The sequence below is a fragment of the Lissotriton vulgaris genome, chromosome 8 (assembly GCF_964263255.1).
Source record: "Lissotriton vulgaris chromosome 8, aLisVul1.2, whole genome shotgun sequence".
Classification (NCBI taxonomy): Eukaryota; Metazoa; Chordata; class Amphibia; order Caudata; family Salamandridae; genus Lissotriton; species Lissotriton vulgaris.
In genome coordinates, this window is record NC_141696.1 from 233,509,666 (window position 1) to 233,527,481 (window position 17,816).

The 17,816-nt window shown below is 41.9% G+C and overlaps 1 protein-coding gene across 4 annotated transcripts in view; it reads left to right on the forward strand.

Annotated features, from left to right (window-relative positions):
- The window catches only part of GRIK1 (glutamate ionotropic receptor kainate type subunit 1), a 959,769-nt gene that overhangs the window by 918,534 nt on the left and 23,419 nt on the right, over positions 1 to 17,816 (forward strand). For 2 of the 4 annotated variants that reach the window (XM_086934010.1, XM_086934012.1), the window contains one exon: positions 15,396 to 15,554. The exons of the other annotated variants lie outside the window; for them this stretch is intronic. In XM_086934010.1, the coding sequence (XP_086790136.1) occupies positions 15,396 to 15,545 (150 nt within the window). In that variant the 3' untranslated portion in view covers positions 15,546 to 15,554. The remainder of the gene's footprint in view (positions 1 to 15,395; positions 15,555 to 17,816) is intronic. 4 annotated transcript variants of the gene reach the window in all.

The following is a 17,816-nucleotide window of genomic DNA, read 5'->3' on the forward strand; positions in this document are numbered from 1 at the left end:
TGTTTTCGCAGTTCTTTGAAAACCCACCTGTTCCGTCTGGCTTACGGTTAGCGGCCCTGGCCCTGATTGTTCTTCTCCCGCCTGGTCTTGAGCGCCAAGAAACCAATTGGTGTATGTGCGCGGTACCAAATCTCTTTTAATAATAATAATAATAATAATACTTCTGTAAATTCTTTAGATGGCACGTCCCACAAAGCAATCACAGGTCGTTGACTGCCCATCTGCTGGTCCTCCCTAGGGTGAAGACCGTACAATGGGGTCGCAGAAGCTTTTTACATTTGGCCTCTAAACTCTGGAACACCCTGCCTTTTACATTGAGAAGCCAAACTAACAGACAGCTGTTTAGAAAAGCGCTAAAACATGGCTGTTTACACCCAAGTCTTAACCTTTGCTTGCTCCCTCTGCTTAAGTTTTATGACAGCCCTAGTGCTAAGACGCCTTGGCATACATTCATTTTATTTCATTTCTGTGCACTTTACCACTGCTAACCAGTGCTAAAGTGCTTGGCCTCTCTCCTTTAAACATGGTGAAATTGGCGTACATCCAATTGGCACACTTAATTTACTTGTAAGTACCTAGAAAAGGGGTACTATATGTACCCAGGGCCTGTAAATTAAACTGCTGCACATGGACCTGCAGCATTCACTGTACCACCCACTTATGTAGCCCCTTTAAATATGTCTCAGGCATGCCACTGCAGCCAATGTGTGAAGTTTTAAACTGCCATTTAGACCTAGCAGAAAAACCTTTTGCCAGGCCCAAACCTCCCTTTTTAAAAACACATACGTCACCCCCAGTGTAGGCCCATAGAACAGGGTGCAGTGTATTTAAAAAGCGTAACATGCACTTTTAAGTTTTGCACTCCTTGCTAGTAAAAACTCCAAAATAAATTTGCCACTACCATGAGTCCTTCATCTCCTATAGGATAACATTGGATTACCTTAATACATTGAATATGGGATAACTATGAATTGAGAGCAGCTAGGAATATCGAGTTTGGCATATAAAGAATTGTACTTTAAAACGCTCTTTAATGGTTAAGTAAAATTTGAAGGTACACTTTTGAAAATGCCACTTTTAGAAAATTGGCTTTTTCCTGTCCTAGCTAGTTGGCGCTTGCAGTCTGTACCTGGGTCATATCACTGCGTGTAGTTATCAGTCATACTATGTATATACCTCCCAGACAGCCACACATTAGAGGGATTATGGGTGCCTGGATGAGCCATTACTGGCAGGATGGCGAGGCGGAGCTGGGTACAACCCCACTTGCAAATCAATAGACTGTGCCCTACCTTCACACAAAGCGCTACCCACTAGGTCACTGTGTCTGCAGCCAGGCTGGAGCCAGGGCAGGGGAGGCAGGAAATTCCAAGCACTTAAAAGAGAAACTCTAGAATCTTCTCATTAATTCAATTAATCACCAGGTATAAAAATATAATCCTTAGACCCACTCTTCTTTTCCCTTTCTGGAGCTGCAGAATGACTCTCGGAAGTCTGGCTGCTGCTGTTGTGTCCTTCAGAGGACTCCTTTTCTGCACTTAGAAGGACTGTTCTGTTACCTGACAAGCTGTTTGAGCCCGGTTCCACTACTTGAACCCAGAACTACCAGAGTGACTCCAAGGGCAAGTTTCCTGACCTGATCAGACCCTCAGGTACAGAAAAGGCTTTAACCATCTTGAACTTGCACCTGGACCCAGCCTGAGTGAGTCCTGATCTTCCAAGTGGTGCATCTCCAGTTCTGGGCCCTTGGAAGTAGTGCTAAAGGTGCCCAGACAGCCAAAATCCAAGACGTAGGCCTTAAAATTATTTTTGGCTAAAAAGTGCTCTGAGAACCGAGAGAAGACCGGGACCTATCTGCTCGTTGATTCGCCCAAAGTGCATCACCGGTCATCCTGTCTTTCCAGCAGCTCCCACTATGTTCTTCCCCACAGCAGTAAATCATGTTCAGCAGTTCTTCACAGAAGGGGTATCCAGCCTCGTAGAGTTATTGTTGGCTAGAGATTGCATCTTCATCCAACTGAAGGTTTTCGACTTCCAAAAAAGAGACTAAGTCCAAACATCGAAATTGTCACTGCTACTTCGTCCAGTGCCTCACCAACAATGTCACCTCCTCATCTGACACCGTCTGCAACCTTGGCCCACTGAACCTTACCTTCTTGGACATTTTTCCTCAAACTTTCTTCTAACTCTGAAGGTAAATACCGACCCAGCCCAATCCACCTCTTGTATCCGACCCACGTTTCATCGCTGTAAGTCATATTTTTAAACTTTGACCCAGTCTCGCGCAACTGACTGTGGTTGCCACTTTGATCTTTTAGGAGCTAGTTTTTACCCTAAACCTAAATAAATCAGAACTTTGGTTCTCCTGAGTGGATTTTTGTTGTTTTGGTGTCAAATAATTTATTAAAATGTACTCTATTATTCTAAATTGGTGTAGGATTTTACTTGTGTTGTGCTTCACATTATTACTGTTTTGTGAGTTGCATACTCGGTACACACATTGCCTCTAAGTTAATTCTTACTGCTTTTGTGTCAAGCTACCAGAGAGTTAATTTCATATTAATTTAGTGACTTTAGTGGTTCACCCTGACAAGAATTGGGGTTATTGCTTCAGCAGGGTTTTCACCCCACTTAACCAACAAACAAAGAGTAGGTGTGCATCTCTTTTCATGTATTTACATGGAGTTCCACACTGAGCCAAGCTCACAGGGCCCAGAATGGAATGCATACGAGGCTCTGGACATTACATGTCCTTTCCTCACCATGATGAAGACATAGGAGACCAGAACTAGTAGGGTCCAGTGGCATGGGGCTTTACCAATATGTTGGAGGATGTTAGGACTGCTGGAAGAGGGAGGAAACACCAGGAAGGTGTTTATTGTCTGAATGTTTGAACCTCTACTGATGACTTTATTGTGTGTTATAAATGCCAAGTATTAGGCTCCCTTTATAGACAAGACACCCACTATGTTCCCACCAAGAAACCAAAAGGAGACTCAAGTTTAATCATGCCTAGAAGTTAGCTAATTAAAGTTTTTGAGCAAAGCTTACAGGTAGGTTCATTGAAGTATAGGTTTAGCTTACCCATGAGACACACTTAATCAGTTACTGAGAGCATATGGCCATCAAATAGCTCATCTCAAATGTATTAGCCTCTAATGATGCACCACTTCGGTCTGGTATCAAATCGTTCCTACTCTGTCTATACTTGGCACACTGCAACTATCTTACCTACATGGTTCTCTGTCCCCATTTTGTCACGTCCTGGTCTACATTGGCAACAAGGCAGAGTGGTGGGGAAAAAGTAATGGAAAAGAGAAAAATAAAATAAAATGAGGGGGACCATGTGTAATCACCCTAACTCCTCAAAAAGCATTGGTGTTGTGTGTGACATCGGTTTTAATACGCCACTTGACATACATACTGCTAACTTAAGCTACACAACAATAATGTTTTTTTCTGTGTTACAGCTATAACTAAAAAAATTAATTATATATTAAAAAGTTTTCCTTAAATTTTTTAAAGAATATGAATCTTTTGATTGAGTTTCATGATCACGTATTAGAGTAACAAGTTCCAAAATGAAGGTTTAAAAAAAAAACATTTTGTTAAAAAAATTATGAACTAGAAACATAAATATTAGCAATAATTGCCCCTCAAAACATGTTTTAACTCTTCTATAATGTAGGTATCCCATTTTAAAACCCAATTTAGACCAACATTTAACACATTGTCAAGTTCTTTGATGGGTCATCATCCACAACTCAAAACAAACCTGTTTCTTCCACTGTACCTTACGGGACCTCACAGATCCCTTGCTAAATATAGCTCCCATATCTTGATTTAGCATATCTAGGGCTTGATGTACAAAGCCCTTTTGCAGTCACACAGCCTGCCATTCACAAAATCACAAGGTTTGCAACCACAAAGTGGCATATTTAAATGTACTAAGGCGATTTCCAGTTCTGTAACAAGTTACTAAATTGCACAATAGGTTTAGAGTGCTTAAATGAACTGCTATTTAGAAGGTGCATTATTAGGTCATCCCTTTTAAATTGCAGTTATTTACAGGATAAATCAATGTTTTGCAACCAAAATCTAGTTGCAAAACATTGAAATGTTATGGCTCCCAATTTGGGTGGTAAGGTGTTTGCAAGATGACAATGAAAAGTGTGCCATATGGACCTCTTTGTGAATTTTATAAAAAAGATTATTGGGGAGTATGCAACAGTCCTGGGAGCCACTGCTAATTCTCAAATACAATTTTTTAAAATGAACTTTTCTTTTTAAATGCAGACTCCGGTGCTTTAAGGAAAAAAAACATAATTTAAAAAAAGTTTACTTTTTTAAAATGGGATCACAGGCATGGACTTGTGCTGACCCCAGCAAGCCACCATCCCAGTGATGACATCCAATTATAGTGACTCGCAATTTGCGACCTATCTCATGAATAGTTTCCACCTTTAGAGACTCTCCAAAACTGCAGTTCACAGTTCTCAGAACAATGCCCCATTGCAAGTGGTTCCTGCAGTCCTTTGTCACTCCCTCACACGGGGGAAGATTCAGATGGGCTGGCTGAAGAAGTAGCTAGTTGCTACTGGTCTTCTGGTTCTCATCTTTGTGGACAAAACTTTCTCTACCTGAAGGCCCTTTTGTTCTCTCCCAGTTCAGGAGTTCTAACAAGAAAGCAAGCTTTTCTGGACAGGACCTGGACTTTTTACCCTTGTGGGTCAGCAAGTATCAATTTCCTTTACCAATTTACCAATTTGGACACATTTCCAGTACTGTACCATACCAACATCCTCTCCGCTGTAACTTATGAGGCGAGGCAGATGGAAATTGTACAGGCAGCATTAGAAGAGTATTCTTGGTGCATCAGGAGAGGAGAAGCCTGATAGATGAGTGAGCATAAATGGAGTCATGCAACTTTTTGAAATGTATTCAAATACCCACATTAATTAAAGATCCAGGAAACATACAGATTTCAGCTTCAGTCTTCGTTTTCAAACCTAGTGCAATGCTTAATTTGTAAAAGAATGACTGCAGCTCCCCAATGTTCTGCTCAGAAGCTTGTGTCAGGTGCTATTAAATGTCAGAGGGCCGAATAACAAGGCTGTGTAGTCTTGAAGGCATCTCATGCCTTTTTAATCCAGTACCAGACACTCCCTGCACTTATAGCTCTCTCTAGCAGGTTCCTGCTTTTTACATTTGTGAGACTTTTTCCTTCTTTCTTTTCCTCCATCTTTCCACTGAGCATGTTTTTCTTTCTCTTGATCTCGGTGGATGTCTGATGCAGAACAATATATGCCAATCCCCAGAAATGAGTGCCAGCTGGCAGCACCAGCACAAATTAAGCACTCGGCAAACAAAGGTGCTACCAACAGTAGCCCTTGACCTTTTTTGGTTGTGAGCAAATCTCGACTCCTGCCAGCTCCTCAAGACCAGAACTGTGATCTCAGTTCCCACTGCCCCCAGTTCAAGTCCGCAGGGCTTGGCATTCCTGCTGCTGGGTTCACGCTTAGCCTGGTAATAGACTTTATTTTACCTGCTTTACTTTTTTACCTGTTGTACTAATTTAATTGTGTTTTACTTACCAATTTATTTTTATTCCACTGGGCTTATTCCACACTAGGTACTCCTTTGAGGGAGGCCAATTAGGCCGAAGCCTTCTTCTTTCCTCCTTGCTCCTGCAGCTTTATTCCCACCGACACGCTTCCTGCTCCTGTCCTCCTGCCTCCCCCACAGCTCCTCCCAGGATTAATTATGAAGGCTGCTGTGTGGCCCCCAGCGAGTAGGTCTTGACCTTTTATGGTTGTGTGCAACTCTCCCACTCCCGCCAGCTCCTCAAGACTAGGACTGCAATCCCAGTCCCCAGTGACCCCAGTTCGAGAGCGCTGGTGGAGGTCCACTGGTCTGGGCATTCCTGCTGCTGGGTTCCCACGTAACCTGCTATTAGACTTTATTTTACCTGCTTCACTCTTTTACTTGTTTTACTTATTTTACTTGGATTTTGCTTACCAATTTTATTTTATGTCACCGGGCTTATTCTGTATTAGGAGCTCTCTTGGGGGATTTCAATTAGGCTGTAGCCTACTTCTGTCCCGCCTGCTCCTGACGCTTACTTCCCGCCCCTAACACGTTTACCACAGCCACCTTCCCACCTCCCTGGCAGCCCTTCCCACCTCCCAGAGCTACTTATGGAGGTCACTGCATGGCCACACCACTGGTACATCAAAGGTCACGCCTGGACCATGCCCAGTGCCAGGACCTTTGTCCCTCCCACCATCCCCCGATACACTGCAGTGGAGCTCCTAGCCCTGGACACCAGAACAACAGATGCGTCACAGCCTCCCAAAGATCAACCCAAGGACCCTTCACATGCCAGCTTGCCTGCCACATGGGACCCCTCACCAGCACCGGACCCCACACAGCTCTCACTCCGAAAACTAGAAAAAACACGGCACCGCTCCGATGCATCCTGCTCAACGCCCGCTCCCTCTGCAAACATGCCATGGAAATCGGGGACACCATCAACAATCTCTCCCCAAACATAGCCGTCATCACCGAAACATGGCTCACACCCTCCTCAAACCCTGACTTCGTCGTCTCACTGCCTGACGGCTACAAGATGATGCACTGCGACCACCCCTGCAAACTTGGTAGGGGCATCGCCATCATATTCAAAGAAATCATTTGATGCACAGTCACCAGCAATGACCCAATACCTCTTATGGAACACCTCAACTTGCAACTACAAACCAACGCTGGGACAAGATAAGAGGTACCCTGGCCTACAGACCCCAAAGACCTCAACCACCCTTCTGTGATGCCATCTTCAAACTCACCCCCCGCCATCGAATCCCTCCACCACATCCTGATTGGCAACCTGAGTTTCCATGTCAATGAATCCAACAATGCCAACTCCACCACCCTCCTGGAGAATCTCAAGAACATCGGCCTCACCTCACTGTACTCACACAAAGCCAGACACAGTTTTGATGCCATCTTTACCACCAGTGACAAAATCAACTTCACTTATGTCACACAACTCACCTGGATAGACCACGCCATCATCCACTGTAATATCAATGACGTACATCACCTTACTGCCAAGCTCCACAGCACCTCCCACCACAGCTAGCGCAGAGTAACTGAGGAGCTATGAACATAAGCCCTTAGCACAACACAACCCGAAACTGCAGTGGACCTCAAGCAGGCCACACCACTGAGACTACACTGATCGCCGCCACAGACAACATCTGAATTCTTCTCGATCATGGAGAAACTGTGGCTCCGATCTTCCTTGACCTCCCTGCAATATCGACATACAACAGAACACCCTCAAATGGATTACTTTGTTCCTCTCAGGATGCACACAGAGCACCCATCTACCTCCCTTCACCTCTGCACCGAGGAACATCAACTGCACCGTACCTCAAGGTTCATCCTGCAGCCCCCCATTCAACATCTACATGGCACCTCTTGCAGACGTCATCAGATCCCATGGACTCAAAACAATCTCCTATGCTGGAGACACTCAACCAATCCCATCGTTCACTGAAGGCCCCTCCAAAACCAAAACCAACTTCTGCAACACCATGGCCAATATGGCAAAAATGATGAGAGACAGCTGCCTCCAACTCAACTCCGACATAACAGAAGTACTGATCTTCAGAAGAGAAACCTTCATATTTGACCACAGCTGGTGGCCAGCAGAACTCGGACCAACAGCCACATCAACAGACCATGTATGCAACCTTGGCATCATCCTCAACCAACTAACCATGAAACACAAGTCAATGCAGTCACCTCCTCCTACACCCTCTGCATGCTCCACTGACTCTTCAGACAAATTCCCATCAACACCAGAAAGACCATCACACAGGCCCTCGTCACCAGCCCCTGGACTATGGCAATGCTCTCTACATCTGAATCTGCATCCAGCTCCTCAAATAAAAAAAAAACAGACCATACGAAACACCATAGCCAGACTCATCCTGGGCCTCCTCAAACCGACCCGCATCACCTCTCACCTCAGAAGCCTCCAGTGGCTCCTCATTTAGAAGAGATGCCAGTTCAAGATCCTAAAGCACACATACAGAGCCCTCCATGATCAAGATCCATCATACCTCAACCATCGACTGAACTTCCACATCCCCACAAGATACCTGCTCTCCACCTCTCTCACCATCCCACCCTGCATCTGTTGCTGCCACAGCAGAGGATGCTCTTTCTCCTTCATCGCGGCCTTTACCTGGGACGACCTGCCCCTCCACCTCCAGACAGCTCCCTTCCTGGTGGACTTCAGAAAGAAACCCAAGACCTGGCTTTTCAACTGAGACACGGCACCCTTAGAGCCCAGATACCATTAGGAGTGACAGTTTTGCACTGTACAAATACGGAGTGATTGATTGAAAAGGCCAGTTGACACCCAATTTCTAAGCAAGTAGCACTGGAAATTTATCAGCCACAGAAGTCTATAGGAACTTCCAATATAAAAGCTCCCTGGGTGGTTATGAGTTATGTGTGGTGTAAAATGTCTTCTTTGTTGAAGAACAACCTAAGGCAGACTATGGTACCGCTTCTCTGGGCATTTCCAGACTCCCCTTCACCGGAACAAAGCACCTATTGTTATCCATATCGGGCATTGCTTTCCATGCACCCGAGTATATGTGGCACAGTAAATGCGTGCAGTTCTTGATCCACAGGAATGTCTATTGAGGGGCTGGACCAGAAAAAGTTCTATTTCTGGGTCAGATTGCCATCCTTGAACCCAAGTCATCAGAACTTCTTCAGCCAATTTCAAAATTGAGGCCTAAAATAATTGAGTAACACATTTGTACACACACAGTGATCAATCTCACGCCGACACAGTGCTTTAATTTATAAAATGTATTAATAGTGAACACTTCCAAGATCAGATTTTTAAGAGCCCTTAGACAATTAACTGTTCCATTCATTCTTTAGATTGTGCAATACAAGATAGTAGCACTCCCTCCATTAGAGTGACTCTTAGCGTTGGGAATTTATATTAATGTATGTTCAGCATTAATAACATGATTTTCTTTATTCATTTATTTTTTATCAGAATCTGAATACCCTTTCTAAACTGAGCTGTGGGCCCAGATTTACTAAAGCTTTGCTCCAGCACACAGCGATGCAAATCAATGCAAAGTTATGTAGAGTCTTGCCAGTGTCTGTTATCCAGCATAAAAGGTGTTCTGTGCTGGAAATGTGCCTTTTACTCGGTGCAAAAATGACTATTGCGGTGCTTTGCATCAAGAGGCTTTACGGGGGCAAAGTCAAATCTATTAAGTAGCCAAACTGGGCTTGGAGTAAAAAAAGAATGCCTCCTTGAAGCAGGTGTTAACTATGTATCGGCCTAGGCAGCCGTTTTGTGAACCAACAAGGAAGGGGAAGACATCAGTAGCAGGCTGTTTTAGTAAACATGTCTCTGCTCTGTGCTCTTCACCGTGCAATCTTGCAATACATGAAAAAGTAGGGAAACTGGTTTTTGGTTCTCTAAAACTCATAGATTAGCCTTGCATGACTTACTACATTAGGCACAATTCAGTCTACATAAAAGTAGCAGCTGTCTTTAAGGATTACATTCATTTATCAAAGAGATGGACAATTATGATATATTGTGCATAGAGGGCCAGTTGAATTCAACAAATGTGCACATTCTTGCACTAGTCTATAGGTTTGCCGATCCTAATCCTTTAGTCTCCTGAATGTGGACTGATGTGTTTGTCCAAATTGAACCAATTAGTGCTTGCTTGGTTGTCCTGAGAAATGTCAATTTATGTTTTCAACCTCTGGAGTATTACTCCATTAAGTTATTTAAGGAGCACCTCTGGATGAGTCTTCTGTTTTACGGTCAACACCTACAGTTCATTCATCTCAGCAAGAACGTAGTATATGATGATATAGGAGTGTTTTTGTAATTCGCTTTACATCCGAGGAAGAGGTGTCCAATTAATAAGTCAACTGACTGCTACAGGAAAGGATCCCCAACTGAGACGAATCATTTATATTGTTATATTCTATTGTGATATAATCTTCTAATGAAGTAGAACTACACTGTGAAAATATCAGAAAAACATCAGCTTTTAGCTGCTCTGATGTTGAAGGTCAGATTAAACACAAACGAAAAAATCTCGGAAATACTATACGCCAAAGAGGGAAAAATAAAGTTACATATTTTGCCAACAGAAAATAAGTGGTACAAAACCATCAGTGGATGGTTGATGGCAGGAATATCTTTCCAGACCTTGATTTTGTGGGATCTGATAGTGGCCCTTGAAACCTTAAGTCATGCTGTATTCCTAAAATGCTTTTAACCAGTAGGTACCTGTGGCCTGGGTTTGGACTGGGTATGTGTGTTTTTTAATTGGATTGGATTAGTAAACAGACTGTCATGCTACCTTTGCCTGAATGAGAATCCAAATCTCTGTTGATTTCTAGGACTCTGTGTTTTCAACAGTTATCTTTAATGCCTTTCTGAAGAGGAGAGTGGGTTTGATAGAGTCAGTTGCTTTCCATTTAAATATGAATTCAGGCCTGCCTCAGATTAGAGAAGCAACTTGGCATTCTAGCCTCAGTCTAAATGAAAATGAATCCTGTGAGTGAGGTGATCATTTTATATCCCCCTGTCTGTGATTTTACTTTTAGGTGATGGATGTTGTCACTCTAAGAAAGTAGAGAAAAGGCAAAGCTAGAACTAAGGGCCCATTGGACATGTTGGCACTAAGCATACTCCATCGGAACGGCAACAGAGTATGCTTACGGCAACATAATGGTCCGCCTGTCAAATTTAGATGCGGCCGGACCTTTGGTTAAATCATAGTAGAAATTACTCCATCTTTGCCATAATTTAAACCCCTTGGACAGCCATGTGGAGTAAGGGTCATTGGAGGCAGAACCCTAATTATGCCCACCTAATTTAGATGGACGGAATAGAGGTCAGTGTTTACTGCCCTTCACCGCCAGGAAAACCCTGGTGGTAAGAGGCAGTGAAAACTGCTAAATGCTCCCCTCGCCATGGGAGAAGCCTCCCATGGTGGGGGAGTATTTTCTTTTCAAAATAACATTTGAAAAAGAACAAATAAAACAGTTTGGTAAAGGGCTGAGCCCTGTATCAAACTGCAAAATGCATTGACAGGAGCCTCTTTAAGGAATGACTGCCTCCCCGACTGTCATTTCTAAATGTGGCGGATGGCACATTCATCAGGGTGATGGAGTAATTTACTCCTTCACCCTGTCGGAGAAATGGGCCATCCTCCAGATTATGAATCTAGGCCTAAGTGATGTTTGGAGCCTTGTACCTTGATGTCTGCCCCCTCTGTGATGCACCGTCTTGCAGGCTTTTACGGATGTTGTCCAATGTATCTCCAGGGGCTGTCCAAATAGGTCGAGTTGTCTGCCATCATACTTAGTTAGTGAATGTACAGCATGACCATTATTGAGAAAGAGATAGATAATAAGGGGGAGTTTAACCACTTGTGGCACTTTTCTTAAAATAGAAGTTAATTAATGTTGTTATGGATTTGCTTGTATGAAAGAGTTTGCACCAGTGATTCATGCAGAGCACTGGGTGACAGAAAGCTTTCAAGGCACAGGACTACTAAATAGGTAGGAGGAGCACAGAAAGTTTATCTAGCTGTGGGTGCAAAACTAGATTCATGCCAGAATCCGCTTGACAGAAATGTACGGATTGGCCAGTTTTGTCCAGGATAGGAGGATGAGTTCAGGAGGACAGAGAACATTCCTAGTCAACGGTGGGTTGGTACTCTAATTCCATCTATTTACTTTTTATGTGAAGCATGCTCAAATTGTTATAGCACCTGGTGACAATTATGAGGTTTAAAAAACAAATAGAAGACATAATAATATGAGTGATAGCAGTTCAATTGAATGAAATTCAAATAGGGACATTTCAAAAACATAAAAATCACATGTGTATGATTTCTAATGACTTTACATGACATTGGTATGCTGGCATATGACTTTAGTCCTTCCACAGCTGACTTATATGGTAGGCGCAAGGAGAAACCAATAGACCACCCCACTTATATAAACTTCAAAGTTCCACAGATTACATTGACCAGAAATGGTCTGAAGGTTTGTAATTAATTTCAAATATTTTTTGACTCACAGCTTTTCGCTTCGTGAAGATGATCTATGTGCAAAGTGCATCATGAGAAAGAAGAAACGTCTGCTAATGTGGCAATGGTGACTTATATCACTCTGTATTCTGGGACCTTAGGAGTAATAAGCCAAATCTGAACGCTGACATCAACATTAGTCCTGGCATGAAGAACTTACATCCCTCAAAGACATGGTGGTGTATTGAATGCATTGACTGAATGTGACCGCAGGGATTTTTCAAGGGCTGATTGTGTACTAAACTCTTTGGGCCTGATTCACAGAACTAACTTAATACAAAATCCTAAACTTACTACTTTTGGTATTCACAGAAGTTAGGATTTTGTCTTAAGTTTATTTTAAGACAAACTTAAGACAGACTTAAGACAAAATCCTAACTTAAGTCTGTCTTAAGTCTGTCTTAGGTTTGTCTTAAAACAAACTTAAGACAAAATCCTAACTTCTGTGAATACCAAAAGTAGTTAGTTTAGGATTTTGTCTTACGTTAGTTCTGTGAATCGGGCCCTATCAGTTGTACAGTATATTGAGTTGTAAACATTAAGCTGCAAAAGGAGTGTAAAAACCACCACATTCTCTTACAGTAGCGATATGTGCCAGCCAACCCCCCAGTGACACCCCACATGCAACTTTGGGACACCACTAATTGACTATTAATGTACCCCTCTGTTATGATCTTGCCACTAGGTGTGCCTTTATGGAGATAGAGAGGGCAAATAACTATGCATACATGTATTCATCAGAAAATGTATCCAATGCACTAGTAGTAACATCAGTCTGGCCTGTATAGGTTGCAAAGGAGTATAACGTGGGGGTTGGCGTACAGTTGTGACACAAACTCGCAATTCAAAGCTATTTTTGTAGTATATAGTGGACCCATATACTCTGTTGGCATCACTTTATATAACATCTACTGCTTGTGCTGTGTTCAACTACAGGAGAGAGCTGCAATTCTAGATATATTAATGTACATTTAAATTATCCTGCATTCTATACATAGATTACACAGCTCATTAAAGTATTACATCACAACCAGAAGTTCTGGTATAATTCTAGTTCAGTTTTAAAACTGGACTACATACATTCTTTAAATAATCCTCTTCCTGAGAATGCAATCTAATTTCAGCTGAGATTTATTACGTTCGTATTCTAAGGCTCTTATTTTATATTAAGGTTTGGACACTTCTGCACATTACTTGCGGAAACAATGCTGTGAAGAAGTATAAGTCTGTATGGAGTTATCAACATCCAAATGTCCAAACAAAGGTTCTCTAGCTTCAAAGGAGATGCTAGGAATGAGGTCAAATGTTAGATTCCATTCTGGAGACTCAGGTTGACTGATAGACAACCCCATTCACAAATATTTTCATTTAAACAGACAGCTGCATTGTAGGGGAAATGGGTGGTGAAAGATCATTAATATGTACTCCCACCCATTGGGGAGAGGAGTTGGCCTAACAGCTAGGGCGGTCGACTGGGGAACTGGGTTCGAGTCTCGGCAATGACTCTGAACATCCTGTGATTCTGGGCAAATCCTTAATCCCCCCGTGCCTAACAAAAATGAATGTGTCCTCATGTAGTCCTATGTAAAGGGCTCTGATACCCCATTCGGGTCAAGTTCGCGCTATATAAAACTATGTAAAAAAAATCTGATGAATTTACCATCAAACCTGTTTTAGTCATAGGCGTCAAAGAAAGAATAACTGAGTTGTGAGATGTCAAAGAAAGAGTATCCTAATCTGAGTCACAAAAAGATAAACCAGTAAAATGGTTTCGGTGAATTAAACACTCACTGGTGACATCTTGGGACCCTTTGTGACTGTCCTGCTAAATGGTCCTGTTGTCCACTAGGCTCCAGTGGAATTACCAGGAATAGACGCTGGTGACTGTGGAAGGAGTGAAATTACTCCAGACATGTTTTAATGGAATAACATCAGGGAATTGGTGTTTCTGCACTGATTCCCAGCTAATTTTGCTTGGCATTTTACCAGGATACTTTTCCTACTTTCAGCAGGGGAGGTGTCTCGGTAAAAACCACCAGACACAAAAGGTGTTAGCAGCCCCACCAGGACTGCCAGCCGCATATAATGAGGGTCATTATTAGAGCCCCCAGGTCAAGACCTTGGCAAACCCAATCTTCCTTCCTCTCATGGTTGGTAAATTCAGTCCCAATTATTTGGATAATAGTTAAAAAGGTTGGTTATAGCATTTAGAAACATCAAATCTGGCTAAAAGATCTTTAAGAAAAAACCAGCGCATTATATAAGCTAAATCTACCATTCCCTCCACACATTAACCAGTTACAGGTAACCCCCTCCACAGAAGCCAGAGCACTTCTGCTCTGTGGTCAGGAATGCAGGTGGAAGAAATGCAGATTAGCTGTTAAAACAGTAATCCAGAGGTGCACTTCCGATGAAATATCTCTTCTAAACCTTTGTCAATCTTCAGTGAAAAAAAGGGCGAGGCTTTTTCTACATCCTGCTTGAGGCCACAGCCTAGACTGAACGTAGTCAAAGAAACCGCATTCACTGTAAGCTTAAAAAAATCATAAATTAGATGTCGCATAGCGTGCCTCTAAGCATTCAAAATCCACTCTTTCATGGACTTTTTCTTTCATATTCTAAATTGTGCATAATCAGGTGGCATATAAATCTGACAAGTCAATCTGTCACAATAGTATATACATTCTCTAAATCCGCCTTCCTAGAATTCTATAGTCTGCTTGTAAGAGCTTGTCATTTTCATTGGTAAGTAAGCAGCAACCCAGTGACTCCTATTCAAAGTCGGAGGTTTTGACTAGGACAATGTGTGCGTGCACCAGAACAAAGATTGTATGTACATGTGCTAATGAGCCTTGCAGATGTGTGTATAGCACCGTTCAGCTCCTACAAATAAGTGTCTGCATGTCATTGTAACAAAATTCAATTCCACCAACCTACTCTAAGTGCATGTAGACAGATTGCAAAAAGCTACAAATACTAATTCAGATGACTAGAATGTGGCCATTAAAGGCACCGGGTATAATCAATATCTTATTGTTAATCAAGCTTTCATTCATATGCATTTTCAATAAGTCTGATTTTATTTGACATTTAATTTCTCGTAAATCTGTTTCTGTATTTCAACCAGTTTTAACCGTACGAGTTTTGCTTGATGTTTCTTTCTTCTTTCATAACATTTCTCCTATTCATTTCTGCATGTTTCTTTGTTCCATTTCTTCTGCATGCAAGGCCTTTTGTTTCTTTTATGGGATGCAGTGTAAGCCAACTCACCCAACCAACTCCGTCTCTGGAACAACCTTATCCACGGAGTTAGACTGTGGCAAGTTAATCCGAGAGGAGCGAGGGATTCGAACACAGCCCTCAATTCACACCGTGTAGGCAAACAAGGTGTGTTCAAAAGGAATCTCTTTGTGGGTTCACAAGAGCGATTCTGGAGAGTAATCTGTGTTGTCCCCGACGTTTTTTGAAATAGGAGTGGTCGTGTTAGTGTTCCCTTTTATGTCGTCTTGCTCTTAAAGCTGTTTGTACTTGTTGGTTGTACGTTTTGTTTCCCATAAAAACAAAAAACAACTATATAAAATATTGCCGTTCACCTTTTAATGTATAATATATCATTGAAACCGTGTCTGCTTTAAAAGTGTTTCTGGTAACAGATACAGTATTTGATTGATTGGGATAACTGATAACAAATAATTTCAGAATTGTACCCATCCAAATTCAGAGACTGTAATGTTTTAGGGAAATACCGCATTGTGTGTGACAATGTATGCCGGTAAGCACTATAACCAAAAATATCTAGGGGCATATTTACAAGGAAATGGCTGACCGCAGAGCCGAGGCTAATTGTGCAGCGCCGCGCTCTGCCATTTCCAAAATGCAGGGTTGCACCGTATTTATAACAATACGGTGCACCCCTGACTTTTCCCTTGCGCTGGAGCTAAAAATAGCTGCCTAGAACCAGCACAGACACCCTTGCGCCATAGTGCAAGGGTGCCTGCTTTACAGGGAATTTTGTTTGTGTGCAGGAAGGTGTCGCTTCCTGCACATAAACAATCACTTATGGCGATTTGCTACTTCTATATGTGCTGAATTTACAGCACACATCGAAGTAGCAAATCGACATTATTTAATGATTGTTTATGTGTAGAAAGGTGTCCCTTCCTGCACATAAACAATCATTAATGGTGTTTTGCTCTTTCTATGTGTGATGCAGAATGCAGTACACATAGAAAAAGCAAAAACAAGGAGAAATGAAAGTATTTCTCATTGTTGTGCAATTCTAATGCCTGCTGTTGCATGGTGTTGCAGTTGTTGGTGCCGCCTCAGAATTAAACATTCTTGTCAATCTGGGGCAGTGTCAAAAAGCAATTGGTGTTGCGGTGGAACGCCCAGAGAAACATTCATTGCATGGAGCTTTCACGCAGATATCTGCATGGAAGAGTAACATATTTACAAAGCGGAACTATTTTACCTACACATTTTTACTCCTTTGCAATTTTAATGAACTACAAAATATTTGTAATTTTTTAACACCTTTTAAAGGAGAAGCCGTATCTTGTGATTTAATGTTTTACGTGTTTGCGAAGATTTTAATTAATCATGCAATAAAGTTATACCCATATATTTAAAAAGCGGCGTTAAGCTACAAAAATGGGCTTAACACCACGTTGTTAACATGGTGCACGGCATTGCGCCATCGGAACTTCAGTAAAAATGACGTTTTGGTGGCGCACTCCCCTTGTAAATATGCCCCATATTTTTTAAGGTACTTCACCTTTGGTCTTCATGTTTTTACTGACACACCCACGTCCAACCTTACCCTTATATCGTCTTGGCTATCCTTTTTGTTGTTGTCCTTAATGCTATTATGTTAGTTAGATGTGTTTTTACCTTCATTTGAACTTGATTTTTTTGCAACATCTGCATTTTTAGTGTTTCTGTAGCCCGACTGCATCTTGTACTAGTGATTATAATTTGAAAACGTGTGCTGATGGTGTTACCATAACTGTTTATTTGATAAAATGTTATAGAAAAACAGGGGTCCTAACCAAATTAATTCAACAACCAATATATACACAACGTTAATTATTTCAGTGAGCTTCTTGAGTTGACCTGCTCCATTGAATCAATCAAAAAATGCTACTGCCAGCAGCAATACGCAAATGATAAAATACCTGACACAAACCAGAGATTATTTAAAAAACATATGGAGTTTAATGAATTACTTCATCTGAGCTTGTCATTTCTATATACATTTATACAATTATATACATTTTATTCTAACGGTAAAAATAGAGAGCAATCGGCTTCTAAAGGGGTGCAAGAAAAAAGAGAAAGGAAGTGATTGTGAAAGAAGGGTGTAAGCCTCAAAAGAAAAAATGTGACAAGTGAAATATTTTAAACAATTCCAATGTTTTTGCAGCTGTATTTAATTATTCAGCTTATTTAGCAAAAGGCCACAATAGATGACTGCTGTTATTTCATTTATACAGACATGTATGACATGTATAATGTTTTGCTGGATGGTGGTCCTATTTGCACATGACAAAGGGGGCGTCGACGTTTCGACCCGTCTTTTGGTGCAAGGGCGATTGGGAGCCTCGACCTGCGGGTCTCCCTCAGGACAGATAAGGACCCGTTTTTTACCGT